Source organism: Styela clava, chromosome 9 (assembly GCF_964204865.1).
Source record: "Styela clava chromosome 9, kaStyClav1.hap1.2, whole genome shotgun sequence".
NCBI classification, from domain to species: Eukaryota; Metazoa; Chordata; class Ascidiacea; order Stolidobranchia; family Styelidae; genus Styela; species Styela clava.
Window position 1 is genome coordinate 10,444,411 of NC_135258.1, and position 27,972 is coordinate 10,472,382.

General features: G+C 32.8%; 5 protein-coding genes across 8 annotated transcripts; 4 read left to right on the forward strand and 1 right to left on the reverse strand.

Moving 5' to 3' along the window:
* LOC120339439 (doublesex- and mab-3-related transcription factor A2-like) lies at positions 1-2,097 on the reverse strand. Its single transcript, XM_039407566.2, has 6 exons — positions 1,879-2,097; positions 1,680-1,800; positions 1,504-1,591; positions 1,078-1,426; positions 606-708; positions 1-521 (listed from the first exon to the last, which is right to left on the reverse strand). Exons 1-6 carry the CDS (start codon positions 2,025-2,027, stop codon positions 225-227), a joined length of 1,107 nt encoding a protein of 368 aa, XP_039263500.2. The 5' UTR covers positions 2,028-2,097; the 3' UTR covers positions 1-224.
* A 3,388-nt stretch (positions 2,098-5,485) lies between these two features.
* Positions 5,486-7,608, forward strand: LOC120340125 (uncharacterized). Of its 2 annotated transcripts, XM_039408381.2 has the most exons (6): positions 5,487-5,702; positions 5,785-5,905; positions 5,997-6,084; positions 6,386-6,701; positions 6,909-7,011; positions 7,090-7,602. In XM_039408381.2, exons 2-5 carry the CDS (start codon positions 5,894-5,896, stop codon positions 7,006-7,008), a joined length of 516 nt encoding a protein of 171 aa, XP_039264315.2. In that variant the 5' UTR covers positions 5,487-5,702; positions 5,785-5,893; the 3' UTR covers positions 7,009-7,011; positions 7,090-7,602. The 2 variants fall into 2 exon arrangements, with proteins under 2 accessions (XP_077972556.1, XP_039264315.2); XM_078116430.1 differs by lacking the exon at positions 6,909-7,011 and having other exon boundaries at positions 5,486-5,702; positions 7,090-7,608.
* A 3,778-nt stretch (positions 7,609-11,386) lies between these two features.
* On the forward strand, positions 11,387-13,604 carry LOC120340126 (uncharacterized). Of its 2 annotated transcripts, none has more exons than XM_039408382.2 (6): positions 11,387-11,576; positions 11,660-11,780; positions 11,869-11,956; positions 12,035-12,353; positions 12,518-12,620; positions 12,699-13,594. In XM_039408382.2, the coding sequence occupies exons 1-6, from the start codon at positions 11,440-11,442 to the stop codon at positions 12,975-12,977; spliced, it is 1,047 nt and encodes a 348-aa protein (XP_039264316.2). In that variant the 5' UTR covers positions 11,387-11,439; the 3' UTR covers positions 12,978-13,594. The 2 variants fall into 2 exon arrangements, with proteins under 2 accessions (XP_039264316.2, XP_077972529.1); XM_078116403.1 differs by having other exon boundaries at positions 11,467-11,580; positions 12,699-13,604.
* A 3,757-nt stretch (positions 13,605-17,361) lies between these two features.
* On the forward strand, positions 17,362-19,973 carry LOC120339417 (doublesex- and mab-3-related transcription factor A2-like). Of its 2 annotated transcripts, none has more exons than XM_039407540.2 (6): positions 17,362-17,531; positions 17,612-17,732; positions 17,821-17,911; positions 17,991-18,333; positions 18,449-18,551; positions 18,772-19,973. In XM_039407540.2, the coding sequence occupies exons 1-6, from the start codon at positions 17,398-17,400 to the stop codon at positions 19,000-19,002; spliced, it is 1,023 nt and encodes a 340-aa protein (XP_039263474.2). In that variant the 5' UTR covers positions 17,362-17,397; the 3' UTR covers positions 19,003-19,973. The 2 variants fall into 2 exon arrangements, with proteins under 2 accessions (XP_039263474.2, XP_077972524.1); XM_078116398.1 differs by having other exon boundaries at positions 17,991-18,332; positions 18,445-18,551.
* Positions 19,974-24,952: 4,979 nt separating this feature from the next.
* LOC120339435 (doublesex- and mab-3-related transcription factor A2-like) lies at positions 24,953-26,664 on the forward strand. Its single transcript, XM_039407559.2, has 6 exons — positions 24,953-25,132; positions 25,211-25,331; positions 25,419-25,506; positions 25,588-25,921; positions 26,012-26,114; positions 26,308-26,664. Exons 1-6 carry the CDS (start codon positions 24,999-25,001, stop codon positions 26,533-26,535), a joined length of 1,008 nt encoding a protein of 335 aa, XP_039263493.2. The 5' UTR covers positions 24,953-24,998; the 3' UTR covers positions 26,536-26,664.
* Positions 26,665-27,972: the final 1,308 nt, after the last annotated feature.

Sequence of the window (27,972 nt, forward strand, 5' to 3'; positions counted from 1 at the left end):
TTATTAAAAATGATAGACTTGTTATTTCTCTTTTTATTTTTATGAGAATATGGCGAAAACAAAATAATTAATAAGTAAATGCAAAAAAATGAAGAACATTAGGAAAAATCAACGGACTGCATTGCATTCAATTCTTAGGCTCCTTCCAGACTACAGACTTCCATTGGTCTTCATCAATTTTTCGTGGAAAAATTACATTTTACGTCGTCAGAATACGAAAGCGTCTACTTGTTTATTCGTCTTGGCAGATAACTTTGCGTTCCAGATGACAACTGTTGATTGATTTTTCTTGAGTCATAAAAGTTGATTAGCGAAGATCCGTAAGGATATCTTTTCCACCAGTCCGCGTTAAGAGCATTTGAAGAAGTATATGGTGGTGGTGGTAACGAAATCGGAAAATTATTTCCCCATGTATGATAGAAACCAAATATTGGCGTCTGGGTTAATAATTTGGAATTAACGTTGATTTCAGTATTTGACATCGCCTGATGTGCAGCAGAATCAGAGTTTTTCGCCAATAGCTGTGAAAACAAGTAAGTATAAATTTATGTAAGAATTATTCAAATCAAAGCGAATTTGTATTGGAGTTGGAACTTGTCTCTCACCTTCTCTATTGTTCTAATAATGTCATCATCACATCCGTTCAACGTTTCCAGTATTTTGCTTGGAAGAACTGTTGGAAATGTTTGGACCAGTACCCGGAACTTTCTGTAGAACAAAATAATGATATTCAATACAAGAAACTACTTTGGAGATTTCAACGTGATAAATTTAATTGTTCTAAATTCCAAAACATAAATAAGTCAGATTCAGATCCGACATAAAAAAAACTTTCAAAAGCTTCGAAAACGTTTTAAATCCGAGAGTGGTTTTATCGTGGTTATTATTGGTCATCGTCAGTAATGAATAAAAGCAATGCTCAAGTATATGAACACGAATGTCAAAACATTACTGCGATGTCAGCAAAATTGAGGGGGGGGGGGGGGATTCGTAGTTCCACTTCGTGGCCAATAAGCTTATAGCCCCGGTGGCAACTGCGGGTAGATATAAAAGGCTGTGAATAATTGCAGCACTAACCTTGATGTTGAATTATCATTTGAATCAAAAATATGTGCAATGTCCAATTTTGCTGCATTCTTGGCTTGATTGTTGAATTTAGAACCAGCTCTCAATGGAGTAGAGTGTAGAGGAGAAATTCGGTCACGCACGTCCTCGGAGCTATTTGAATGTTGTTGTGGAGTCGAGACATCGCTACTGTTCGGGGAGAATGAGAAGCATCCAGAGCTCGTGGCATCACTTTTGTTTTCTATTTGAATCTCTTCGGAGTGATTATCACTAGGGTTTTTGGTCTCTCTATCTTGTTCTCCGACAGTGTTCTCAGATGCTAGTGGATGGTAACACTCTTCGGTTTTAACCCTTTTTGATGCTGTTGAAATATCAAGAATTGTTTTAAACGCCGATAATTTTATCAATAGCACAAGATGTTTAGGATAGTATATTCACCTTGCATAACTTGAGTGCGTTCTGGGAATAAGTTTCGTTTCCCATTGATCAATCTTGATTCTTGAGCCTGTTGTCGACGAAGTGCAACCTGGAATATATAAATGAATTAGTTGGGATTTATGTTGGTGCTATATACATTGCAACCCTACTGCGAATTTATGCTAATTCCAACTTACTTGAGCAGCCATGACTCTTTGTCTTTCTGCAATCAAGTTACATTTTATGCATTCGCAATTCTTCCATTTGCAAAACCGTTTATGGCCTTTTAAAATACTGATTTCGCCGTGATTTCGACACCTGTAAAATGTTAAATATTTTCAAATATTTCATTCGCCAATTGGCTTCGAAGTAAAAACGTTCCAACGTGACACCTACCTTGCGCATTTCGGCGCTCTGCTCTGTAGCACACTTTGGTCTCTTGATACACTGGCTTGAGATGAATGGTGTGTGAAATAATACTTCGACCCAATAGGTAAAGCGTAAGAAATCGTTTGCTGCTTGCGTTTAGAATCCATATTTTTCATAAGCTCCGCTGATTTGATGATGTGTTTACTTTATGCTAATGATGAATTGACGTGCTACTGAATCTGATTGCCTCTTATAATGAATTTTCAACGGTTTTCTTATATTTATATCTGTAACATAGTAATTATTTTTTCTGGTTATCTCTATATTACGAAATAAAACAAATATGTCTACAAAATGTATTGTTCACTAATTATCTTCGCTTCCATTTAACAAAAACAGTTTGTAATACAACTGATAAGAACTATTACAGAGTCCATGCTTTTGTTAAAACTAATTCCTGTGACACGCGATTAATTGTATTGTTTGTTTGTTTACTTTATTAAGAATGATTTTAGCGTTTTACAATATCCACGCGACTTGTTTCCGCTTAATATATCTTGTATATTTTTAGAAAATTGGACATCGAATTAATTAGCAGTTGTTCTAAATAAACTACAGTTCAGCATTATGAGCAAAATATTGTCAGTTGCTGGAAATCTTTTATTTCGTTTTGTTCTGTTAGGGGTTGGAAATGCCATTCTTTTTTATTCTCAAGAGTCAAGACAGTCTTCACATTTCAATTACAACTTTTAAATCACTTGTGAAAATATTACAACTATTACCTAATTACTATTTAGATTTAGTCCATAAAAACAATTCACTCCGAAAGGAAATCAGTTAGGTATCTTCGGATTGGAAATTTCCGCAACAATTTTTGTTGCACACATTTTCGAGATAATTACATATAACTTTCATCTCCGAAAACCTCGTAAAATCACAGGATAATATTAAGCGGAAGTAGTTCACGTGTTCATTTCCCAACATTAATATTGTTTACTTACCAAAGTAAACAATCAAACAACCATATATATGTCACAGGAATTCGTTTTAACAAAGTGAAGATCTCGATTAAACGTTATCAATTGTTTTGTCTCTGTACCGGGGGGGTGGCCACAAGGGCAGCCGCCCCGAGCAGCAGGTTGTAGGCTTCGTGCTATTACTTATTACACATTTTTTTCTCGATGTGTTTGAATTTAATTGAAAAACGACATTACAAGTCTTGTGAAACTGATTGCGTGACGGTGAATCAGCAATGGCTAACTGCCTTTCCCGACAAAGTTCTCGTCTGGTCATTGCGTGATTTAGCGAAGTCGATGATGCTTTCTTTTTAATTCTCTGTCATTTTTATGTATAACAACATCTATGATTTGTTTATCCCCCGCATCATTTTCGAAGTTAGGTATAAGGGACATCATTATCAGAAACTCGCACTGGAAAAAAGAGAAGTTCGGCACGGCGCTGCTCTAGCCTCAAAGTACTGAAGTAAATGAAAGAAAACAAATGAATTGTAAAATTGTATAAATATAAAATGTTTACAGCAGGAGTAACAAAAGTATTACAAGTATATATAATTGATCCGAAACATGCTTCTGGAATCTACCAAGATTTCGTCAACGACATGTAGCCTATTTTTGATGCATGGCCTTTCATCCTAACACCGTTTGAATAATTCATTTGTATCTTCTTTTTATCAGACTTCCACGCCGTTAAAATTTAGCTTTACTCATTGGAGTGGTTGCTTTTTATCTGCAACGTTTTCGCGCCCTGAGATTCTTTCAAGGAACTCCGTGTTTGGGTATTGTCTTTTAACGAATGATTTTAAAAAAAATATATTATAACCAAATGTTACGAATCTCATTTCAAGCATTTGCTATGTTATTATACGCATCACCAGTTGGTGCTAATTTATTTCTTCAAATGTATCAGGGGTTGCTTATCTGCGCGTACTTGATTTTGGGTGTAAATTATTGCTTGCTATCTTTCTGTTGTTTGGGCAAATTCGTATACAATAAGTAAAAAATTCGAAGCTACAAGAAAAATTGATAGGGCTATGAAAAAGTTATGATGCGATAATCAAGAGATTGTTAAGGCCACGCATTCGTGATGCATTGAAAATTTTTTATCGAAGGTCTATTTTAAGAGCAGGAAAAAATTTGGTAAAAAGGTGAAAGATACCTGAGTCACTTGTCTTTTTGTTCAAATATATTATTTATTACGAACACAAAAATAAATGAAATATTGAAATAAGTAAAAAAGGAATATTGAAAATTATTTGATATATACATTATTTTGTCTCACATTTCTCTGTTTTTCGGGTGAAGAGGATATATTTATATGTAGCCTACACCCGCACGGTTGAACCCATACGTACAATTTTAACTAAGTATACAAAAAGTTAAAGTAACATTTCAACATAACAACCACAAGTACATATAAGATATGACATGTGAGATCTTCACGACAATTTTTAAGTATGTGGGTGAGTAATATCTTCCCGAATAGAAGAATATTCAAAAACTTTACTAGACAATTTCTTCGATATTTTGCATATTTTCACTTGGTGGTGAAATTCAATTTCTCGAATATTAAAAGTAGGCAACAGCAGCTTCACGCGAAATAAGAATTTTGTTGGATATCGTGAAACAGCGATAAATTCTTTAATAAAGTAAACATTTACACAAAAGAATTAATCTTGTGTCACCGGAAAATATATAATCAAGAATAATAATATCAACGTTTTGTGTGTTATCAGTAACTTCGCAAGTTATCTCGAAGCAGATAGTTAATGGAATTTAATGAAGATTTATTGTATTGAACGATGAATAATTAATTTTAAATAATTTTGAATCACTAAAAAACAGTAATGTTTATTGCAATCATGCGCTAGACAAAAATTATTTTCAAACTGTCTACAAGCTACAAAACAACTATATTAATATTTTCAATAATTGAAAGCAAAATAAATTATGAAGACTATATATCAGAAGCAATGGATAAGTCTTTGCCGGAAGTATACAATTCATTAAACACAATAACACAAGACAAGTGTGCGAAGGATTACCGTACATTTCGGGTAAAGTTGTCTCTTTAAACACAAAAGTTATTTTGCCCAGCATAAATCCGTCTTCTGTAATTGATTGACCCTAACCACCACTCACAATTATACTAAATCAGAAGAAGTCAACTGTTTGTAAATTCAAAGGGGAAAATTTGAAAAAAATTGACAATATAAGTTTACCTCATGTTTAAATTTTGAAGGCGTTAGTTGCTGAAAATATTTTTAAGTTCAAATACCAACCACCTTCAAATACTTTTCCATTTTTCAAGAAATTGTCTGTTGTATTTTGTGGAAACAAGTCGCGTGGTCGTTGTAACGCGCCACAATGTTCTTATTAAAATAAACAAACAAACAATGGAAATAATCACGTGTCACCGGAATTTGGTTTGCTAAGAGGAAAAGCTCGGTTATATTTGTTATCAGTTGTTTAACAAATTGTTTTCGTTAAATGGAAACGAAGATAATTAGTGAACAATGCATTTCGCAAGCCTTTTGTTTTATTTTGCAATATGAAGATAATCGAGATAATGAATATTATTTCACGGATATAAAACAGCAGATGTAAATCTTAGGAGTCAATTAGTTTCAGAAACTCTTCGATAGATCATCGCTAAAGAGCAACATAGGATTAAATCAGTGAAAGTTATTAAAAATATGGATTCTATCCGTCAGCAACAAATGTCGCCTTTCCTATCAGATCGCCGTATGAGTTTACTAGGATTGAAAGTCAAGCCATTGCATCAAACGACCAAAGTATCGTAGGCCTACGGAGCAGAGCACCAAAGTGCGCAAGGTAGCTGTGGTTTTAAGAGTTTGTTGGTGGAGAACGAATAGTTGGGCAATAAACATAATGAATTAATATTTACATTTCACAGATGCAGAAATCACGGCGAAATCAATGTTTTGAAAGGTCATAAACGTTTTTGTGAATGGAAGAATTGCGAATGTGTGAAATGTAACTTGATTGCAGAAAGACAAAGAGTTATGGCTGCTCAAGTAAGTTCAAGTTGACCTTAAAACCTTAAAGTAGCTTTGCGACAAACATTGTACCAACACATATTCCAACTAATTCCTTCCAATATTCCAGGTTGCACTTCGGCGACAGCAGGCTCAAGAATCAAGACTGGTCATCGAGAAACGAGACTTGATTCCAGGATCTACGGAAGTTATGCAAGGTGAATATTCTGCTTAAAGTAACAAAATTATCGCTCCAGAAGTATGTGTACCAATATGGAGGTACCTAATTTTGTTTGCCTACTTTACATCAAGTTGTGTAAAGGGACGGGAGCATATAGGCAGGGGGTATATTCACTTGGCTAACACAAGCAGTCCCCGAAGTCGTAATAGAACTAAATAAGGGAAAATCGGAATGAAATTATTGGTTGACCCTAACCTGGTACACATACTACGGGAGTACCCAAAATTCTGATATAAATAAATATAGAACTCATGGATATTGTTTTGGTATTTATATAGCATCAAAAAAGATCAAAACCGAAGACTATATACCTCCACTAACATCCGAAAAGCTAGAGGTGGATACCAACAACACCGCTGAGAAAAATTTCGAAGAGTGCCAAAGAGAAAACAAAAGTGATACTACAAGTTCTGGATGCTTCTCGTTTTCCCCAAGCAGTAGTAAAGTTTCGACACCGCAAAAATACTCGACGAGTACGGTTGATAATTTGTGTGACCGAATTTCACCTGTTCATTCTAGTCCTGTGAAAGACTCAATTGGGGAAAGAAATTCAGAAACAAAGTCGGATGTCCCCAAAGATAACTCAATTAGAAGGTGAGTACCGGAAATAAAATATTACTTTAGTTTGGTAGTAAAATAACTTTGTCATATCATTGTCTAACTTAAAATCTGCTAATCGACGAATTCGTAACTCATTCGAAAAGTTTTAGTTTGACTAAGTTTTTATCAAGATAGAGGTATATATGTCAAAATATCCAAGATCGAATTTTTTATATTTGTTCATGTTGCTTTCATATACAGAAAGTTCCATGTACTGATTCAAGCATTTCCAACAATTCTTCCAAGTACAATACTCGAAACATTGAACGAATGTGATGCTGACATTATCAGAACAATATAAAAGGTGGAGACTAAATCAAATTTTAATAAAAATTCGCACTTCCCAACCCGTTTCTTTCAACAATTTATATTTTTTTTGCAGTTATTGGAGAAGAAATTAGCTTCCATACCACAACAAGCGATACTATATAAGGATAACAATGTCTATTCAAGAGTCTCACCTCATACACCAAAACTTGATACATATCAAGCACTGAGAAGTAATTTTCCGATATCGTTACCAACAACGTTGACTCCTGCAAATGCTTTCCAAGCAGACATGTGGAGATATCCGTACGGATCACCGCTATCAAATTATTATGTCACAAGTCGCATCAATCAAGATTTCTTTTCTGGAACAAAATGTTTTTTGCCAAGCTTACTGAATAATTAATTGCATAGTGGGGAAGCAGGGGCTAATGAATGAGTTCATGAATCGAGAGTGCAGCCCATTAATACTATTAAGATTTATTTATATTTTTGCTTCATTTTTTTTTATACTCTATTATGTGTTTGCTACTGTTCTTTCTTTGCACAAATATAACGAAAAACTAAGACAGTCCAGTAATTTATATTGGAGAGCAAGATGAGTAGTTGAAAGTTTACTTAGCGTATACATACTACAAAGGAAATACTATTCCAAGTGTTCGTATATAAATCAATAATTAAGGAACAACGAGTTACTTTGCGCATATTTATGAGTTGTGTAATTATGCTCTTTTAACCCATTTCTACTGTTTGTTGTATTGTGAAAATTGCTGATATGTTTCTCATATTTTTGAAAGCAAAATAGATTTAAGGATCAATTTGCAAAATTGTTGTTGGACATCCTTGTGACAACGGCAAGAAGTAGACAAAAATAAAGGATCTGCGGTTTAATACACAATATCCTAGTACTGTAAAACTAGTACCTATAATGATTATCTCCAGCGAACTTGATATACATTTGCTGAAGATATGGATGGTATGGTACCAATAAATTCCCATTTTTTTTTTATAAAAACCACTCGTGGTTCTGTTTAGGTCTTCGTTATTTTTACAAAGGAATTACAGTCGTTCTATCGTTAAGGCCTATGCCGTTATATCTTATCACTATGATTGTTGGTAATTGGTCTGTGGATAATGCTTGCTAGGGCTGACTGAATGCTTCATATTACATTTTCATATCTAAAAAAAATTGCAATCGCACAAAATGTATTTATTTTGTACAAAAAAGTGATTTGAATACAAAAATATAAATAAATGACAAAAAATAGACGAAAATAAATATATTTGAACTGTGAATGAACTTTCGATGTGTATTATTCTTTTCTTCGCACCTTCTTGTGCTCTTTTGCATCCTCCGCGCAACTTCCTGTTCACCTCAGGACGTGCTTTTTATACCTGACTTTGTTTAAAATTGGAGTAAGAGTTAATAAATAATAACCTAAAAATATTTAATGCTAACCAAAGATTGTACATGATTACTTTTGAATAGAATGAAGTCAGGTCTGATCCGAAATAATTTTTAACAAAACGGATGTCACAAATTATAAAGATTACACATATTCAATTTCCGAGTTTTGAAGTTCATATCTGAATCTAGGAAAAAAATTGAATATTATTTGTAGTTCAGAAAAAATATCAATAACAATTCAAGTTATTAAAATCCTTAAATAAAAAAACATAAAAGCAACATTATTTATCACTAATTAACAATGCAAATTGGTATGAATAAATAATTTTTTTTCTCTATACCAGTGGTTGTGTTATCTTATAGGCCGTTTCCGCGCTGCGCCGATGTTTGCTATTTTAAAAATTAATACGTAAAAAAACTTAATTGATTTCATGTGAATAGCGTCAAAACCTCTAAAAAAATAAATAGAATCAAATTCTAAAATCCAGCAAAAACATTTTCCGTGATAACCCACCCTTAAAGTTCTACTTATCCCGACGGTAAACTTCGATTCGGAATTAATTTGGGACAAAAGCTGGGTTAGATACGACACAGTATTATATTCAGAATGATTTTAATCTTGGAGATTCCATTTAGTCAATATTTCAGTTTGCTGCCGCATTGCTCATGCCGGTGCGGGGAGGATATAAAAAATAATCTTTTTCGGGGACCGATGCATCAGTTTTTTTACTGAACTAAGAGCGTGAAAAGTGAGAAATATATTATTTATCATTGAACATAAGTAATAAATATATAATTATTGGCGAATAAGCACCCATAGTGTTTAAGCTTGATTCGTGACCTATTTTCAAGTCGCAAGTCCCTGCTTAAATTTTTGCTTTCTCACATATGAGATTTTCATTGATATTTCAAATAAAATTTTGCATTTGTTTCACTATTGCCTAAAATAACTTCAAGATAATAACTGGTGGTTGATGTTTCTTGTGCCACAGATGTTGATTTGTGGAGACCCGTACCGCAAGGAGATATCAGGATATCTTTCCCACCAGTTCGCGTAGTTAGCATATGTAGAAATATATTTTGTTGAAGGCTTAAGAAAGTAAATCATATTTGTGGTTTGAACCAGCATCTAGTCGCTTCCATGGTTGGGATAACGTAATCGTTACATTCGTTCAATGTTTCAAGTATTGTACTTGGAAGAATTGTTGGAAATGTTTGAACCAGTACATGGAACTCTCCATATATGAATTTAGTCACAGCTTGAATTTTGAGTATATATATAAGCTGGAAGTGATGGCGGGGACTGTAGGACTGGCGAGAGGAAGTTTGGTGAAACGACAATATTTTGATGCACATACTTCCATGTTCAATTTTATTAGATTCGGAAACGGTGAAATATTGGATTTTGTTTCCTCTGCGTCTTAGTATCTTACTTTAAAACAAGCTCTTCAGTATAAAGTGTAGGGGAGAAATATTTCGATCATACATATCCTCAGATGTACTCAAGTGTTTGTGGGGATTCTGTTCGTAGTTAATGAGAAGCATCCTGAGCTGGTAGCCCTATTTTTGTTTTCTATTTGAATTTCGTCGAAGTGTCTATCCACGAGGTTTTTAGTTTCTATTTATTGTTTCTTGTCAATATTCCCATACGTTAGTGGCTGATAATTCTCACCAAATATAAATTTTTCGATACTGCAAAAATATGAAAAAATTGTTCATTGAACTCATACACTTATTGTATCGCAATGTGTTCATTTACAACTACGTAGTCAAAAAGTGAAACTTACATTTCAACATTTGCAAGAAAATATTGTGAGATAATCACAACTATTTTCAATCATGTGAGTGGAATATGGATGAGAAAATATAAGGAAGGAATTATTAGAAAATTTTTACTTTATATTGCATATTTTCACTAGGTATTCATAATTTCTCAAATTGCAAAAGTACAGGCAACAGCAGCTGTACATGAAATAGAGGTCGTATTAGATGTCGTAAAACAGCGACAAAGTCCTTAATAAAGTAAATATTTGCACAAAATAAATAATCTTGTGTCACCGGAAAATATATAATTGAAAATTATAATAACAACATATTACATGTTATCAGTAAATTTGCAAGTTATCTCAAATCAGATAAATGATGATATGTAATGACGGTGTATTGTGTTTATCAATAAATAATTAATTATTCAATAATTGTTAATCAGTAACAAGCACTAGTGTCCATTGGTGTCATGCGCTGGACAAAAACTATAATTGAACAGTCTACAAACTACATGTCAACTATATTAATAGTTTCAACAATTTGAAATTCAATTATGTCGACTAGGGATCAATATTAATAGATAGATTTTCACTAAACACAATAAGACAAGAAAAATTTATGAAGGTTAACGGACATTTCGTGCAAGTTGTCACCTCTAGACACAAAATGTATCTATTCCAGCCTAAATTCGTCTTCTCTAATTGATTTACTTTGATCACAAGCACAACTTGCAATTATACCAAACAAAATTAAGTCAACTGTTTGTAAACTTAAATAAAATTTGGAAAAATAATTAATAATATAAATTTGCCTTATTTTTTTAATTTTAGAGACTTTAGTGGATTAAAAATATTATTGAGTGTAAATGCTAACCAAATTTAAATACTTTTCATTTTCGCTTTTCAAGAAATCACCTGGTGTATTTTGCGGAAACAAGTCGCGTGTTCGTTGTAACGCACCGAAATTGTCTTATTAAAGCAAACAAGCAAACAATGGATTTAATCACGTGTCACAGGAATTTGGTTTAATAACAGGAAAAGCTCGGTTATATTTCTTATCAGTTGTTTAACAAATTGTTTTCGTTAAATGGAAACGAATATAATTAATCAACAATGCATTCTGCAAGCCTTTTGTTTTATTTCGTAATATGGAGATAATCGAGAAATGATTATTATTTCACGGATATAAAACAGCAGATGTAAACGTTAGGAGACAATTAGTATCAATAACTTTTCGATACATCATCACTATAGAGCAGCATAGAATCAAATCATTGGAATTATTAAGAATATGGATTATATCCGTCAGCAACAAATTTCGTATGCTTTTCCAATCAGATCGCCGTATGAGTTTCGAGAGATGGAAAATCAAGCCATTCCATCAAACGACCAAAGTATTGTACGGAGCAGAGCACCAAAGTGCGCACGGTAGGTGATGTGTTAAAAAAAATTTAGCTGGAGAACCAATATTTGGGCGATAAACATAATGAATAAATTTTTTAAAATCACAGATGTAGAAATCACGGCAAAATCAATGTTTTGAAAGGTCACAAACGTTTCTGCAAATGGAAGACTTGCGAATGTGTGAAATGTAACCTGGTTGCAGAAAGACAGAGAGTTATGGCTGCTCAAGTAAGTACAAATTGATTTAATCTCAAAGTAGCGTTGCAACACATATTGTACCAACACATAAACCAATTAATTCTATCCAATATTCCAGGTCGCACTTCGGCGGCAACAGGCTCAAGAATCTAGATTGATCATCGCGAAACGACACTTGATTCCAGAATCTACTGAAGTTATGCAAGGTGGATATTCTATTTAAAATGTCAAAATCTTGCTATAAATATAGATATTTTATAACTAATGTTTTGGCATTTCTGTAGCATCAAAAAAGATCAAAACCGAAGACTATGGATGTCTACTAACACCCGAGAAACTAGAGAAGGATACTAACAACACCGGGGTGAAAAATTTCGGAGAGTGCCAAAAAGAAAACAAAAGTGATGCTACAAGTTCTGGATGCTTCTCGTTTTCCCCAAACAGTAGTGAAGTTTCAACACCGCAAAATTACTCGACGAGTACGGATTTGTGTGACCGCATTTCACCTGTTCATTCTACTCCTGTAAAAGATGGTTTCAATTCAATTATGAAAAGTAATTCATCAACAAAGTCGGATGTCCCCAAAGATAACTCAATTAGACGGTGAGTACCGGAAATAAAATTATATTTTAGTTTGAAGAATTCATAACCTATCCGATAAGTTTTACATTGGCTAAGTTGAAGAAGAAAATGAAATGTATATACGAGGATATCGAAATATCCAAGATCGGATTTTTTACATTTTTGTTTGTTGCTTCCATATACAGAAAGTTTCATGTACTGATTCAAGCATTTCCAACAATTCTTCCAAGTACAATACTCGAAACATTGAACGAATGTAATGATGACATTATCAGAACAATAGGAAAGGTGTGAGACTTATTCAAATTTTAATAAAAATTCGCACTTCCCAACCCGTTTCTTTCAACAATTTATACATTTTTGCAGTTATTGGAGAAGAAATTAGCTACCATACCACAACAAGCGATACTATATAAGGATAACAATGTCTATTCAGGGGTCGCACCTCATACACCAAAACTTGATACATATCAAGTACTGAGAAATAATTTTCCGATATCGCTACCAACAACATTGACTACTGCAAATGCTTTCCAAGCAGACATGTGGAGATATCCGTACGGATCACCGCTATCAAATTATTATGTCACAAGTCGCATCAATCAAGATTTCTTTTCTGGAACGAAATGTTTTTTGCCAAGATAACTGAATAATTAATTGCATAGTGGGGAAGCAGGGGCTAATGAATGAGTTCATGAATCGAGAGTGCAGCCCATTAATACTATTAAGATTTATTTATATTTTTGCTTCATTTTTATTTTTTTATACTCTATTATGTGTTTGCTACTGTTCTTTCTTTGCACAAATATAACGAAAAACTAAGACAGTCCAGTAATTTATATTGGAGAGCAAGATGAGTAGTTGAAAGTTTACTTAGCGTATACATACAAAAAGAAAACACTATTCTAAGTGTTCGTATAGAAAGAAATCAATAATTAATGAACAACGAGTTACTTTGCACATATTTAGGAGTTGTGTAATTATGCTCTATTAACCCATTCCTACTGTTTGTTGTATTGTGAACATTGCTGATATGTTTCTCACATTTTTGAAAGCAAAATAGATTTAAGGATCAATTTGCAAAATTGTTGTTGATCATCCTTGTGACAACGGCCAAAAGTAGACAAAAAGAAAGGATCTGCGGTTTAATACACAATATCCTAGTACTGTAAAACTAGTATCCTATAATGTTTATCTCCAGCGAACTTGATATACCTTTGCTGAAGATATGATATGGTGCAAATAAATTCCCATTTTTGTTTTTTTAAAACAACTCGTGGTTATGTTTAGGTCTTCGTTATTTTTACAAAGGAATTACAGACGTTCTAACGTTAAGGCCTATACCGTTATATCTTATCACTAGGATTGTTGGTAATTGTTCTGTGAATAATGCATGCTAGGTCTGACTAAATGCTTCATATTACATTTTCATATCTGAAAAAATTGGAATCGCACAGAAAATATTTATTTTGTACAAAAAAAGTGATTTGAACACAAAAATATAAATAAATGACAAAGAATAGACGAAAATAAATATATTTGAATTGTGAATGAACTTTGGATGTGTATTATTCTTTTTGTCGCACCTTCTTGTGCTCTTTTGCATCCTCCGCGCAACTTTCTGTTCACTTCAGGACGTGCTTTTTATACCTGACTTCGTTTAAAATTGGAGTAAGAGTTGATGAATGATGACCTAAATATAGTTAATGCGAACCAAAGATTGTACACATGATTACTTTTGAATAGAATGAAGCCAAGTCTGATCCGAAATAATTTTTCACAAAACGGATGTCACAAATTATAAAGATTACACATATTCAATTTCCGAGTTTTGAAGTTCATATCTAAATCTGGGAAAAAAATTTAATATTATTTGTAGTTCAGAAAAAATATCAATAACAATTCGAGTTCTTCTTTAGAATATAATGCGGAAGAAAATATTAGAATACTTGAATAAAAAAACATAAAAGCAACATTATTTATTGTTAACAATGCAAATTGGCATAAATAAATAATTTTTTTCTCTATATGAGTGTTTTTTTAAATTTCTTTTATTGATTTCCGGCCTTGTTCACTAAAAAAACATTAAAAGATCACAACAAAAAAGCAATGCGGCTTATAGTGAAAAATATTAAAATGGATTGAAGTATATGACAAAGTTTAAAAAGTTTAATGAGATGGGTGCACCTTGCCATCGCTGTTTCGTTGTGAAGCAGCATTTAGTAGCGGGATGGCATTAGAACCGTAACTTCCTGAACTGCCCATTGTAACTCCCTCCTATACCAACAAACGTGCAAAAAGGCAGCGTCAGCTATACTTCTGCAGTTAGTTAACTTTTAATGGCAGCAATTGAATTTTCTCTGTGACATCATAGTGGGGCAGTGTGATTAAAACAGGAAGTGAAGGTGTCTCCAGCAGCGATTGCGAAGCAGCAAAAGGAGACAAATGTGTATTTGCAAACTTAATTTTTGTATTGTCAAGTTATGATCCATATAACCGATTTATTTCGCGGACCCTCCGAAAGTGCTTCACGGACCCCAAACGGTGCGCGAACACCACTTCAGGAACCACTGCTCTATATAATGCTTGTCAATATTACATAATTAAAGACTTATGTAACTAGTGGTGGTATCCAGGGGGTTTGCACGTTCTTGGAGTGAGATGATCATCATCCATCCCGTTCTTGAGCTGAAGACTAATGTAATATTTGTCATTTCGAATGTAATGTATTAGATCAAATTAAAGCGTGCCATGTTAATGTACGCAGAGACATGATTTAGTAAATAGGATGTAGGGTTATTGGGCTATAACTTTGGCATAGTTTTTTTTTCAGATGAGGTAACCGATGGCGAATTCGATACTAGAGAGAACTTGTTTATAAACTTCGGAATCCCACCACTCTATGTTCATATAAATTACGTTTTTCATTGGTCAGATTTGATTCTTGAGCTTGATATCTACGTAGGGAGTGCCACCTAAAATAAATGTAAGTATATTATATATAAATAAACTTGTTAAGATATATGCAAATGGAACTAACGAAATTAGTTAAATTGAACTTACTTGGGCAGACATAACTCTTTGTCTTCCTTTTCACTAAAACCATTGTAACATTGAGACATGAAAAAAAATAGCACATTTACCCATCTTGCGCACTTTGGTGCTTTGTTTTAAATAAATTACTATGGTCGTTTGGTAGACTGCTCTGTCTCACATAACCTGGTAGCTTGTACATTCCACTGGAATAGACGTATTATAACTGTTGTTGATAGGAAGCGGTTATGCGTTGATAAGTTAATGAAACTGATTGTCTTCAACATTTTAAACTATTGCTATATGCGTGAAATCTTAATTTTATCTCAATTTATTTCAATTGATAAATAAAACATGATAATTGACATGTTCATTAATTATCTTTAGTTCCATCGAATAGAAACAATATGTAGTACAAGTGATAACAATTATAACAAAGACGTTGCTATTGTTAAAATTGAATTCCTGTGACAAGTGATTACTATTGTTGTTTTTGTTTACTTTATAAAATATTGTGTTGTGTTCACGCGACCTCGTTTCCTCTTAATGCTAATATTAATTGTTATTCACTATAAAATTATGAATTATGTGAACTGATTGAAATATTTTTACTTAAAATATTCTATAAAATATTCAGATTATTGTGAACGCATTTTGATACCGTGTTTCTTGTAATTGAAACAAAATTACCAAAATTCGGATATAATACCTCAGACTTGGAAACTTAATATTGGTTACGTGTTGATACATTGAGCCGAAAATACATTGATGATCGACGTTATGCATTGCTGAATATTTACAATATGAGCTTTGTAAAACAAGGATGAAATCACTGATAAAGTAGACAAATACATATAAGATTAATCGTTAATCAACTAAATAAACAAGTTGCATGTTATCTGTAGTCGATTTCCCGGATTGGCATTCGGAAATTAATTAGCTGTTTGCATCGTTGTTTTATTCAGAGTTGTTCAGTAAAAGATAAGAAAAAACAATAATGAATCGCCTGCGTAGCGTATCCAATTATGCCTTTCAGGGTGACTTTATTCAGATTTGTAGAGAAACTTATTTCGAAAAAAAATTGAATAAAATCAATGTTCATGCTTTCACACTAGTTTATTGGGAATATAAGCCCATTGGCTGAATATATCTTAGAAAACGCATTCACTTGTTTGTATGATTGTTGTTCATACTATTCCCAGTTTAAATTAATAAATTCATATGCATTGCGCGCTTTATATGCCCAAACATAATTGAGAATAATATTTCACAGATAATAAATTACAAATAATTCAATTACACTAAAAAAATATGCACCTGACGCTATTTTATTCAGAAAACATGGCTAATTATCATTAGCAATGACACATTTTTGGTGATTGAATCTCGGAGTTAACAAAACATTTTATCACACTACGTAATTTATTTCTAGTGCTAGTTAGAAGTCTGCTTTAGAACCTACAAGTATCATTTTAAAAGAAGTAAAAAATAACAACTTTAACGAGAAGCAAGATCACGCCGGTACTCGAAAACAAGTTGATATAATTTTATTATGTATTTTGAATAAAAGCATAGGCGAAATTTTAATGCTTCAGCAATAATTATAATATTACTCAACGTACAAGGCCCATTCAATTATCAAAAATGCGTAATGTAGTTTCCTAAAAATGACTGAAATAAGTAATAAAAGGAAACGCGGTCGTGTGAGCACGACGAAATATATGTTAAAGTAAACAAGTGAACAATAGGACTAATCGCGTGTCACAGGAATTCAATTTTAACAAAGGTAGGATCTTCGTAATATTTCTTATCAGTTGTTTTACAAATTGTTTTTTGTTAAATGGAAACGAAGATAATTAGTGAACAATGCATTTCGTCAAACTTTATTTCATTTTATAATTGCGATAAACGAAGAAAAAATTTAGATAACACGCATATATATATAAGAACAGTTTGAATTATAATGGACAAATCGTAGCTTGTCAATACATTACTATTACACTGAAAAAAAATTCTTTAGAATTTTTGAACTATGGATACTTTCCATGTACAGCAGTTGCCATACGTGTATCCCAGTGGAATCTACAAGAATAACGGACATGTGAGTCAAAGCAGTCTACCAAACGATCAAAGTAATGTACCCAACAGAGCACCAAAGTGCGCAAGGTAAGTAAACTGTTTTCTATTTTCTATTAACTATGCCGAAATGTTGGACCTGTTTCATTAAAAAAATCTTGAATCTACAGGTGTCGAAATCATGGTGAAATCAATGTTTTGAAAGGTCATAAACGATTTTGCAAATGGAAGAATTGCGAATGTGTCAAGTGTAACTTGATTGCAGAAAGACAAAGAGTTATGGCTGCTCAAGTATGTTCGATTAATTCAATTTTTTAGTTCTTGTTTATATCATAACACATCTTTTGTTTACTTAAATATACATTTTTATATATTGTAGGTGGCACTACGTCGACAACAAGCTCAAGAATCGAATCTAATCAATGCAAAACGTTTTAATTTATATGCAGAGTGCACTGACGTTGTGCAAGGTTACTATTTTTTTTATCTTGTATGAATTTTTGCCAATAAATTTACAGCAAAATTCATCATTCCAATATATCTTCACAGAACCCAAGCGAATCAAGATTGAAAGAGAATTTTTCACGCCGACATTTGATAAGACTTGTATGGATTCGCACTTGGATAAGAACAGTGCTTGGACGGAAATAACCAATAAATGCAAAACCACAAATAACAGTGATACAACTTCAGGATGTTTCTCATTATCTCCGACCAGTGATGCCTCGACTACTCCAGATTACTCGAGCACAGTTAATGATAAATTTGGCCACGTTTTGCCAGTTCATTCTACTCCAGTGAGAAATTTTCCCAAACTAGGCCAAAGAGATAATTTGGAAATAGAACGAGACAACTCATCCTACATTGAACCCTGTGAAAATTCAATAAGGAGGTAAGTTCATAGAAAATATCATATTAAAATTCTGGATAGTGCGATTAACGATTGCCAATGACGAAGGATTATGTATATTCTAATATTTTTTGATATCTCGTTCTTTTTATTGCAGAACGTTCCAGGCATTGGTTCGAACATTTCCAACAATTCTTCCAAGTACGATTCTTGAAACATTGAACGAATGTGATGATAATGTTATCAAAACAATGGAAGAGGTGAGGAAACGCACGCTGTTTGAATATTTAAAGTTAATATGTAAACTTCAAAAAAAAATCTATAAAAACTAGTTAATGTATCAATTAATGTATTTTCTATAATCCAACTCTTCGAGATGAAATTTGTTTAATACTAATTTGATTTATACTCAGTTTTTTTATTTCCACAATCAGCATTGCAAAACCTCTAACATGAATTGACTTTAATTTTTTTCAACAGTTATTGAAGAAAAGATCTTACTCAACAGAGTCACTGGTTACAGAAAATGCAAATTCTAAAGTATTTTCTCGCCTACCAAAGCAGTTTTGTTACCCGCAATTGCTGAGCTATAATTCACCAGTTTTACCAACGGCGTTCAACCCATCGAGTTTTTTCCAGACAGACTTGCTGAAAAGATATCCATATGTTCCTTCATATATCAACCCCTTTTCAAATGTTCAAAAAAATTGAAGAGATTATAGAAGGTTATATGTGCGTGGTATCTACTTTTCCACACACAACCATTATCTGATGGACATTACATACCAGTGAATATTGTCTTTTTCACGAATTCAAAGGACATAATTAAACGAAATAAGGATGCTATAGGGTATGAAAGACTCACATATAAAAGCCTTTAAAAGTTCATATATATTTCCCGAATATTTATTTTTACCTACAATACTTTTTTATTATTTTTCTTGAGCATAAATCATATATTTAATTTGAGCAAAATATATTAAAACACCGACATGAGTCCTTCTCAACCTAGAAAGTCGAGATGGAACGAGTAGTCAAATTCCAAAGCAGTATACTCAAATCATTTATACGACGATAGTGTCATTGTATTAGACGCTTAGCTTAGGTATTGGTGTAAGGCTGGGGTTTAGAACCTTTTTTAGCCGGCGCAATTCGTTTCTGTAAAAGGACTACGGCCGCCAGTAATGTCGCGATTTTTCATGAGTTAGTAATATTCAATCAAAGAATTTCTTATTATGGGTATATCTCATAGTCTTGCACTTAACACTTATTAAATGTCTTTTGTTTTTGAATCGTCGAATTCCTAATATACCTCACAATATATCATTGTTTAACTTAAAATCTGCTAATTGACGAATTCATAACTTCTACGAAAAATTTTGTTTGGTTAAGTCTTTACCGACGGAAATGTATTTTCATCGAAATATTCAAGGTATGGTTATACATTTGTTTTATGTTGCTTCCATATACAAATAGTTCCATGTGATGATTCAAGCCTTTCCAACAATTCTACCAAGTACAATACATTTAACGAATGGGATGATGACGTGAGGGACGAATGGGATGAAGAACAAGAGAAAAGGTGACAGATACTACTGCAGACAGTGATACTATTAAGATTTATTTATATTATTGCTTTATTTTAATTTTTTTTTTTTAATTGTACTCTATTTTATGTGTTTTCCACTGTTTTTTCTTTACACAAATATAAAGAAAAAAAAAAGACAGTCCAGTAATTCATATAGGAGAGAAGGTGAATTGCTTGAAGTCTACTCAGTGTACACATACAACAAAGAAAGCACTATTCTAAGTTCCTATAGAAAACAATAATTAATGAATAATGATTTACTTGTGAGTTGTGTATTACTATGCTCTAATAACCACCTTCTATATTGACAAATCAATTTTAAATTTTTAGTACCGGTACTCGAAATTGAAAGAAGTCACTTGAAGACTGTGACTTTCTTTGATTTTACTATGGGGCCCATTATATCTTGGAAACGCTGTTTAGATGATATTTAGAATGTTATCTTTCAACAATCGGCTGGAATAATTTTGCTGACATTGCGATATTTGAGCATTATTCTCCGTTTGTCTGTTAGATACACGCGATATCTCACGAAAACGAGGTTGAATCTGCTCCAAATTTTGCTTGTGCATTCATCATATCTCGGACTAGAAGCCTATCGATTGGATGAATTATGTCGTATAATTAGCGAGTCATTAATTAATTAGTGATGAAAAGATCTAGATTTTTGCAAAACGAGAGAACGTGTATTGTCTAGATTTTTGAGGCTAGAGCGCGCATGTGATGAGTGTGTGTGTGCGATGCGCAAGTTTCCATCGAGAAAGTTTCCACGCTATTGAGTCAGAGCGAAGGATACACGCCGCTAGATCTATCTATAAGTCGACGATATCTGATCGCTATCTCGTTATTTTCTTGTTAGAAATTTTAGCTTTATATTTCATTCAGCAATACCTAGCTACCCAATAGACATTGAACTTTCTGGTAAAATCAATATTTCAAACGTTCTGAAGTTTAGTGACACATTCAAAACTTTGGATTTAGTGACAGATTCGAAACTAAACCAAATAATACGTTTATCATTTATTAATTTTGTGGCGAAAAGCCCGGCAGTCGCCCTCAGAGATCGAAGTCGACTTGTTTTTAAATTTGGGTAGCATTCTAAATTTTGGTAAATACATGGGTGGATGACTTGGTGCATTTGCACTCATTGAAATATATAGTTTTTAATGACTTATGCGTCCATTGGGGGGGGGATTTTTTTTTTTTACAAAGAATGACAGTCGTTCTGTTATTAAGGCCTATGTTGTTATATTTATCACTATGATTGTTGGTAACTGTTCTGGATGCTTTGTATTACCTGTTCATATCAAATAATATTTATTTTATACAAAAAATGTGATTTAAACACAAAAATATAAGTAAGTAAATGACAAAGGGGAGACGAAAATAGATACTTTTTTAAAATTGTAAATGAACTTTGTAGGTGTATCTTTCTGTCTTTCGCTTCCTGTTGTGTTCATTTGCGTCATCCACACAACTTTGTATTCAACTCAGGCCGTGTTTTTTATACCTGACTCCGTTGAAAATTTGAGTAAGGGTTGGATAAATGAAAAAGCATATGGTTATCTTGCCAACAATATCTTGCCTGTCTGAAAGGAACTTGAAGGAGTGGATGTTGTTGATGGCAGAACTGAAAAATTATATCCAAATGAATAAGAAGCGTTAAACTGATTTGGCATCCAAGCAAACGCTTTGTAATAGGCATTTCCTGTATCCAGTTACATTTTTGGTGAAGTAGTTCTTTTCTTCAGTAACTGTGAGTGAAAGAAATTTAATTAATGCAAAATAATGATTGTATATGATTTCTTTTGAATAGGATGAAGCCATTTCTGATCCGAAACAATTTTTAACAAAACGGATATCACAAGTTATAAAAAGTACATATATTAAATTTCCGATTTACAAAGTTCATATTTTAATTTTTCTGTAGCATTTGCAAAAAGTCCGGAGAGAGTCCGATTGTAATCCACTGTCATAAAGTATGGGAGTATTTTATGTGTTATCTGATTACATGACCTGAAATTTAACTCGCGACTCTGATCATAACTCATGTTTCCATAGTTAAATTTGTTTCATTACGATAGTCTGGGAAAGCTCGCGTTTTCTCACCTTTTTCATTGTTTTGATGACAGTTTTCCTTTATATAATGCTTCTCAGTAGTGCATGATTAAAGAGCTATGTAACCAGTGGTGACATTCAGGGGGTTCGCACGTTCTTGAAATGACGTGACTATCATCGAACCCGTTCCTGAGCTGAAGACTAATGTAATATTCGGCATTTTGAAAAGTAATGTATTATATCGAATTAAAGCGTGCCATGTTAATGTAGCTTACGCAGAATCATAAATTAGTAAATATGGTGTTTAGGTATAGGATTATAAGTTTGGCATAGTTTTATGAAATATGGGAACCTGGAGCGAGTTCTATACCAAAGAGAACCTGTTTTTAAACTACTGAATCGCACCACTGTATGTAACCATACATTTCATAAAACGTTGATTACATGTCTATCTAGAGTTTTAGTATATGGATTTCTTTTAATTTACCTCTTCAACGAATATCCACAAGCTTCAGTGAATGCTTTGGCCTCTTGTTCCGTATCCACATTCTCTCTCTCGTCTAATTTGGAGAGATTTCTCACTGAAGTAGAATGAATCGGGTGATCTCGGTCACATTCATCTTTAACGGTGCTTGGGCAATTTGGAGGAATCGCGACGTCACTGTTACTAGGACACTGTTATTTGTAGTTTGACCTTGGCTTATCCTTTTGACGTCATCATTGGTAATATCGAAATTTGTATCGGCACGAGTCATTTCGAATATTGGAGTACGAAAATCATTCTCGATGACGATTCTTTTGGATTCTGTGAATATATACAGAAAATTAAATAGTATAGTTGAAGGTAAAATGCTAACCTCGAAAAACTTATTTGTACTCTTCATATAAATTGCGTTTTGCATTGATCAGATTAGATTCTTGAGCTTGTTGTCTACCAGTGCCATTAAGCTTAATATGTAAATAAATGTAAGTATAAAAAAATATATAAGTTGTTATGATGTATACAAATGGAACCAACGAAATTAGTTTAATTGGACCAACTTGAGCAGCCATAACTCTTTGTCTTTCTGCACTCAAGTTAAATTTTACACATTGGCAATTTTTACATTTACAGAACCGTTTGTGACCTTTCAAACGCGAATTTCGCCTCGATTTTGACATCTGCGAAGTTTTAAAATACTTTTATTGAAACCATTGTAGCATTTAGGCACATAAAACGAAAATTGCACATTATGTCATATCACTCACCTGGTGCACTTTGGTGCTAAGTTGGAAACATCACTATGATTGTTTGGTAGACTCTGGCTCACACACCCTGGAAGCTTGTAGATTCCACTGGGATAGATGTATGATAACTATTGTTGTTGGGAGGCATGCATAGTTCAGTGTTTTTGAAATAATCTGATAAGTTAATGAAATCTTAATTTTATCTCAATTTATTTCAAATGATAAATAAAACAAAAGAATTCAATTGTTCAGTAATTACCTTCGGTTCCATCGAACAGAAACAATATATAGTGCAGATGATAACAATTATAACGAAGATGTTGCTATTGTTAAAATTGAATTCCTGTGACACGCGATTATTACTATTGTTGTTTACTTTATCAAATATTAAGTTATGTTCACGCGACCTCGTTTCCTCTTAATACTAATATTAATTGTAATTTACTAGTAAAAAATTTATGAACTATGTGAACTGATTGAAATCTTTTAACTTGGTCTAGCCTAGGACATTCTAATCATTGTGAAAGCATTAGTAGCCTAAACCATGTTCCTTGTAATTGAAAAAAAATTACAAAAACTAAAATATAATACTTCAGACTTTATATTGGTTACGTGTTGAATAAATTGCTGAATGACGTTATGCATTGCTGAATATATACAATATGAGCTTTGTAAAACAAGGATAAAATCACTAATGAAGTAGAAAAATACATACAAGATTTAATCGTCATCCATGATTAATCAACTCTATAAACAAATTGTTATCTGTGGTCGATTTCCCGAATTGCCAATCGGAAATGAATTAGCTGTTTCTATCGTTTTTGTTTATTCCGAGTTGTTCAGTAATAGATAACAGAAAACAATAATGAATCGCATGTGTAACGTATACAGAGGCCATTTAAATTGAATTCATTCAGATTTGTAGAAAAAATTATTTAGAAATAAATTGAACAAAATCAATGTTCATGCTTTCATATTAAAGTTGTACTAGTTTTTTTAAGAATATGAGCATAATTGCGCTTCTTCTGCCCAAAAGTTTTTGACAATAATATTTCACAGATAATTAATTACAAATATTTTTAATTGTACTAAACAAATATGCAGCCGGCGCTACTTTATTCGGGAAACATGGCTATTGATATTGGCATTCACATATTTTTGTTGATTGAATCTCAGAGGTAACAAAACATTTCATCCCTATTCAAAATTTATTTCGAATGCCATAGTTAGAAATCTGTTTTGGAACTTATACAGGTATATTTTTAATAACATCAAAAATAGCAATTTGAACGAGAAGCAAGAATACGCAGGCACGCAAAAAAACAAGTTGATATATTTCTATTACATATTTTGAATTAAAGCTTAGACGATATTAATTAATAAGACGATTAGACGATAATAATAATAAATATTCTATAACTTAACGTACAAGGTCCAATTATTATAAAAAAGCGTAATGTAGTTTCCTAAAAATGAACGAAATAAGTAATAAAAGGAAACGCGGTCGTGTGAGCACGACAAAATATTTGTCAAAGTAAACAAGTAAACAATAGGACTAATCGCGTGTCACAGGAATTCAATTTGAACAAAGGTGAGATCTTCGTAATATTTGTTATCAGTTGTTTTACAAATTGTTTTTGTTAAATGGAAACGCAGATAATTAGTGAACAATGCATCTCGTCAAACCTTTTGTTTTATTTTATAATTGCGATAAAAGAAGAAAAAATTTAGATTATACGCATATATAAGAACAGTTCGGATTGTAGTGGAAAAATCGTAACTTGACGATACATTATTATTACACTGAGTAAAAAACCTTTAGAATTTTTGAACTATGGATACTTTTCATGTACAGCAATTGCCATACGTAAATCCCAGTGATATCTATAAGAATAAAAGACCTGTGAGTCAAAGCAGTCTACCAAACGATCATAGTAATGTACCCAACAGAGCACCAAAGTGCGCAAGGTGAGTAATTTGTTTTCCATTTTTATTTATTATGCCTAAATGTTACAACAGTTTCATAGAAAAATTTCAAATTTACAGGTGTCGAAATCATGGTGAAATCAATGATTTGAAAGGTCATAAACGATTTTGCAAATGGAAGAACTGCGAATGTGTGAAATGTAACTTGATTGCAGAAAGACAAAGAGTTATGGCTGCTCAAGTATGTTCGATTAATTCAATTTTTTAGTTCTTGTTTATATCATAACAAATCTTTTGTTTACTATATACATTTATATATAAATTTTAGGTGGCACTACGCCGACAACAAGCTCAGGAATCTAATCTAATTAATGCAAAACGTAATTTATATGCAGAGTACATTGATGTTGTTCAAGGTAAATAAATATTTTATATTGTGTATAAGATTTTGTGAATAAGTTTGTAGCAAGATTTAGAATTGCATTATATATTTACAGCACCCAAACGAATCAAGTTTGAAACAGATTTAATCACGCCGACATTTGACAGGACTGGTTTGGAATCGCTCTTAGATAAGAACAGTGCTTGCATGGAGAACTGCAAAACTACGAATAACAGTGATACAACTTCAGGATGTTTCTCATTATCTCCGAACGGTGATGCCTCGACTACTTCAGATTACTCGAATACAGCTAATGATAAATGTGGACAAGTTTTGCCAATTCATTCTACTCCAGTGAGAAATTTTCCCAAATTAGGCCAGAAAGATAATTTGGAAATAGGACGAGACGACTCATATTACATTGAATCTTGTGAAAATTCAATGAGGAGGTAGGTTTATACAAAATATTATATTGAAATCCTAGATGTAACTGAATATTGTGTTTCATGTTTTTTAATATCTCATTCGTTTTATTGCAGAACGTTCCAGGCATTGGTTCGAACATTTCCAACAATTCTTCCAAGTACGATTCTTGAAAAATTGAACGAATGTGATGATAATGTTATCAAAACAATGGAAGAGGTGAGGAATTAATATGTGACTTCAAATCACAAATCTTTCAATTTATTTAGTTATTGCGATCAAACTCATTTGCAAGATGCAAGTTGTTTAAAATACCAATTTGTGATCAAAATCAAGTCAATTTGTTTTTCTTTGCTCACTATCAGCACTATAAAACCCTTTAATATGAATTAACTTTAATTCTTCTCAACAGTTATTGAAGAAGAGATCTGCTTCCTCAACAGAGTCAGCAAACGCTGAAGCATGTTCTCGCCTACCAAAGCAGTTACCCTGTTACCCTGGATTATTGGGATATAATTCAACAGTTTTACCAACATCATTCAACCCATCGACTTTTTTCCAAACAGACTTGCTGAAAAGATATCCCTATGTTCCATTATTTATCAACCCCTATTCTAGTGTCCAAAGAAATTTAGTATAAATATTTTGTAAAGAAGGTTTTGTGGGCTGACGAAAATTACATTTTAGTACGAGGACACATGGGTGCATGGATGGAAAGGACACATAATTAAAACGCTCTAGAACTTCATACATATTTACCGACTATTTATTTTTGCCTACAATACTTTTTTTATGATTTTTCTTGTACATGAATTATATATTTTATTTGAGCAAAATAAATTAAAATATCATTATGAGTCAAGATCGTAGCCAGCCCAAATCGGGGGGAGATCCAAAATTATTTTTGTATAATGACGTAATACGACGCTTACTCGTGCCTTTTGCTCCGAACAAGGCCAGATTGAAGCAGCCAGCCATTGATGTCTGACTATTTATTAAAAAATTTCTCTGCAGACTTACTATGCTGTCAAAGTAATCCAAGATAAATAAGCGCACATTTTCATCTATATCGGTTAATTTGGAGAAAAGATTATTGATAGTAAAATGGCTCCTCAGCCCAAAAGTCCAAGTCTATATTATAACATGAGTCATTTCAAACCTAAAGTGGCGAGATAGAACGAGTAGTCAAACTCCAAGGCAGTACAGTATATTAAAAGCATTTATTCGACTTTGTTGCCTGTGTATTTGACACTTAATTTGGTCGATGGTGGTTGTTTATTGGCACCGAACTGCATCGTCAGCAATACTAAACAGTAAACACACAATATTCATTTACCAAAGTACTCATTTGGCAATAAAAACTCATTCATTTGCCAAACATGCAGCCTAAATTACCAGGAATAACTTTAGACTTTCGTAAAGAAAAATCTCGGCTGGTATAACCAACCAATCAGCTTAAATGTGTTAATGACACAGTGGATAATTCTAATGATTTGAAATGGAAGTAATAGTACAGAGAAAACATTGTTGGCTCTCACTATAGGTTTTAGAAAAACGCAACGTCATCAGTTCCTTAAAATTGTTAACACTAATTCACATTTTGACCTCTCTACAAATGTTATCTATGATTTTAAGTAAAACGCGAAAAGTAAAGCGATCAGTGTCATGTTTTAGAAATAAAATGTTCGCGTATTAGGTTCACCCCATCGCTCTTAAAATTGAGGTCGAAGCTGATTGTTTAGAGTAGTTTTCAGTTCTGTCTCTATACTTCACTATTCGAAATTAACCTCTTTTTTAAATATATCATCGTATGTGAATTTTCTGTTGTTACATCCATGATCTTAGCAATATTTAGTAATGCATTATTCCTATAGCCTCACTGTCCAATTTGATTGAATCAACTTGAACCGACCGTATGTAGGTTATAGAAGCACAGTAATAAAAAAATAATAACAGTTAAGCCACCAAATGACTCGTAGCGGAATCGACCTTTGAGCATACATTGAATTTTCGAAGCCAATGTCAACGAACAAATTTTATTTGAGTATACTGTACATACATTGTTCAGACTCAGCCA

What these genes read in the sequence shown, in the direction of transcription:
- LOC120339417 (XM_078116398.1), top strand. Translation starts at nt 17,398, where the DNA reads ATGGATACTTTCCATGTACAGCAGTTGCCATACGTGTATCCCAGTGGA. An exon ending in AAAGAGTTATGGCTGCTCAA is followed by an intron (nt 17,733 to 17,820) that starts GTATGTTCGATT and finishes TATATATTGTAG; the next exon opens with GTGGCACTACGTCGACAACA. An exon ending in TTATCAAAACAATGGAAGAG is followed by an intron (nt 18,552 to 18,771) that starts GTGAGGAAACGC and finishes TTTTTTCAACAG; the next exon opens with TTATTGAAGAAAAGATCTTA.
- LOC120340125 (XM_039408381.2), top strand. An exon ending in ATCTACGGAAGTTATGCAAG is followed by an intron (nt 6,085 to 6,385) that starts GTGAATATTCTG and finishes GTATTTATATAG; the next exon opens with CATCAAAAAAGATCAAAACC. An exon ending in AAAGATAACTCAATTAGAAG is followed by an intron (nt 6,702 to 6,908) that starts GTGAGTACCGGA and finishes TTTCATATACAG; the next exon opens with AAAGTTCCATGTACTGATTC.
- LOC120340126 (XM_039408382.2), top strand. Translation starts at nt 11,440, where the DNA reads ATGGATTATATCCGTCAGCAACAAATTTCGTATGCTTTTCCAATCAGA. An exon ending in AGAGAGTTATGGCTGCTCAA is followed by an intron (nt 11,781 to 11,868) that starts GTAAGTACAAAT and finishes CCAATATTCCAG; the next exon opens with GTCGCACTTCGGCGGCAACA. An exon ending in ATCTACTGAAGTTATGCAAG is followed by an intron (nt 11,957 to 12,034) that starts GTGGATATTCTA and finishes GCATTTCTGTAG; the next exon opens with CATCAAAAAAGATCAAAACC.
- LOC120339435 (XM_039407559.2), top strand. Translation starts at nt 24,999, where the DNA reads ATGGATACTTTTCATGTACAGCAATTGCCATACGTAAATCCCAGTGAT. An exon ending in GTACATTGATGTTGTTCAAG is followed by an intron (nt 25,507 to 25,587) that starts GTAAATAAATAT and finishes ATATATTTACAG; the next exon opens with CACCCAAACGAATCAAGTTT. An exon ending in TGTGAAAATTCAATGAGGAG is followed by an intron (nt 25,922 to 26,011) that starts GTAGGTTTATAC and finishes GTTTTATTGCAG; the next exon opens with AACGTTCCAGGCATTGGTTC.
- LOC120339439 (XM_039407566.2), bottom strand. Translation starts at nt 2,027, where the DNA reads ATGAAAAATATGGATTCTAAACGCAAGCAGCAAACGATTTCTTACGCT. An exon ending in AGAGCGCCGAAATGCGCAAG is followed by an intron (nt 1,801 to 1,878) that starts GTAGGTGTCACG and finishes AACATTTTACAG; the next exon opens with GTGTCGAAATCACGGCGAAA. An exon ending in ACGCACTCAAGTTATGCAAG is followed by an intron (nt 1,427 to 1,503) that starts GTGAATATACTA and finishes ATATTTCAACAG; the next exon opens with CATCAAAAAGGGTTAAAACC.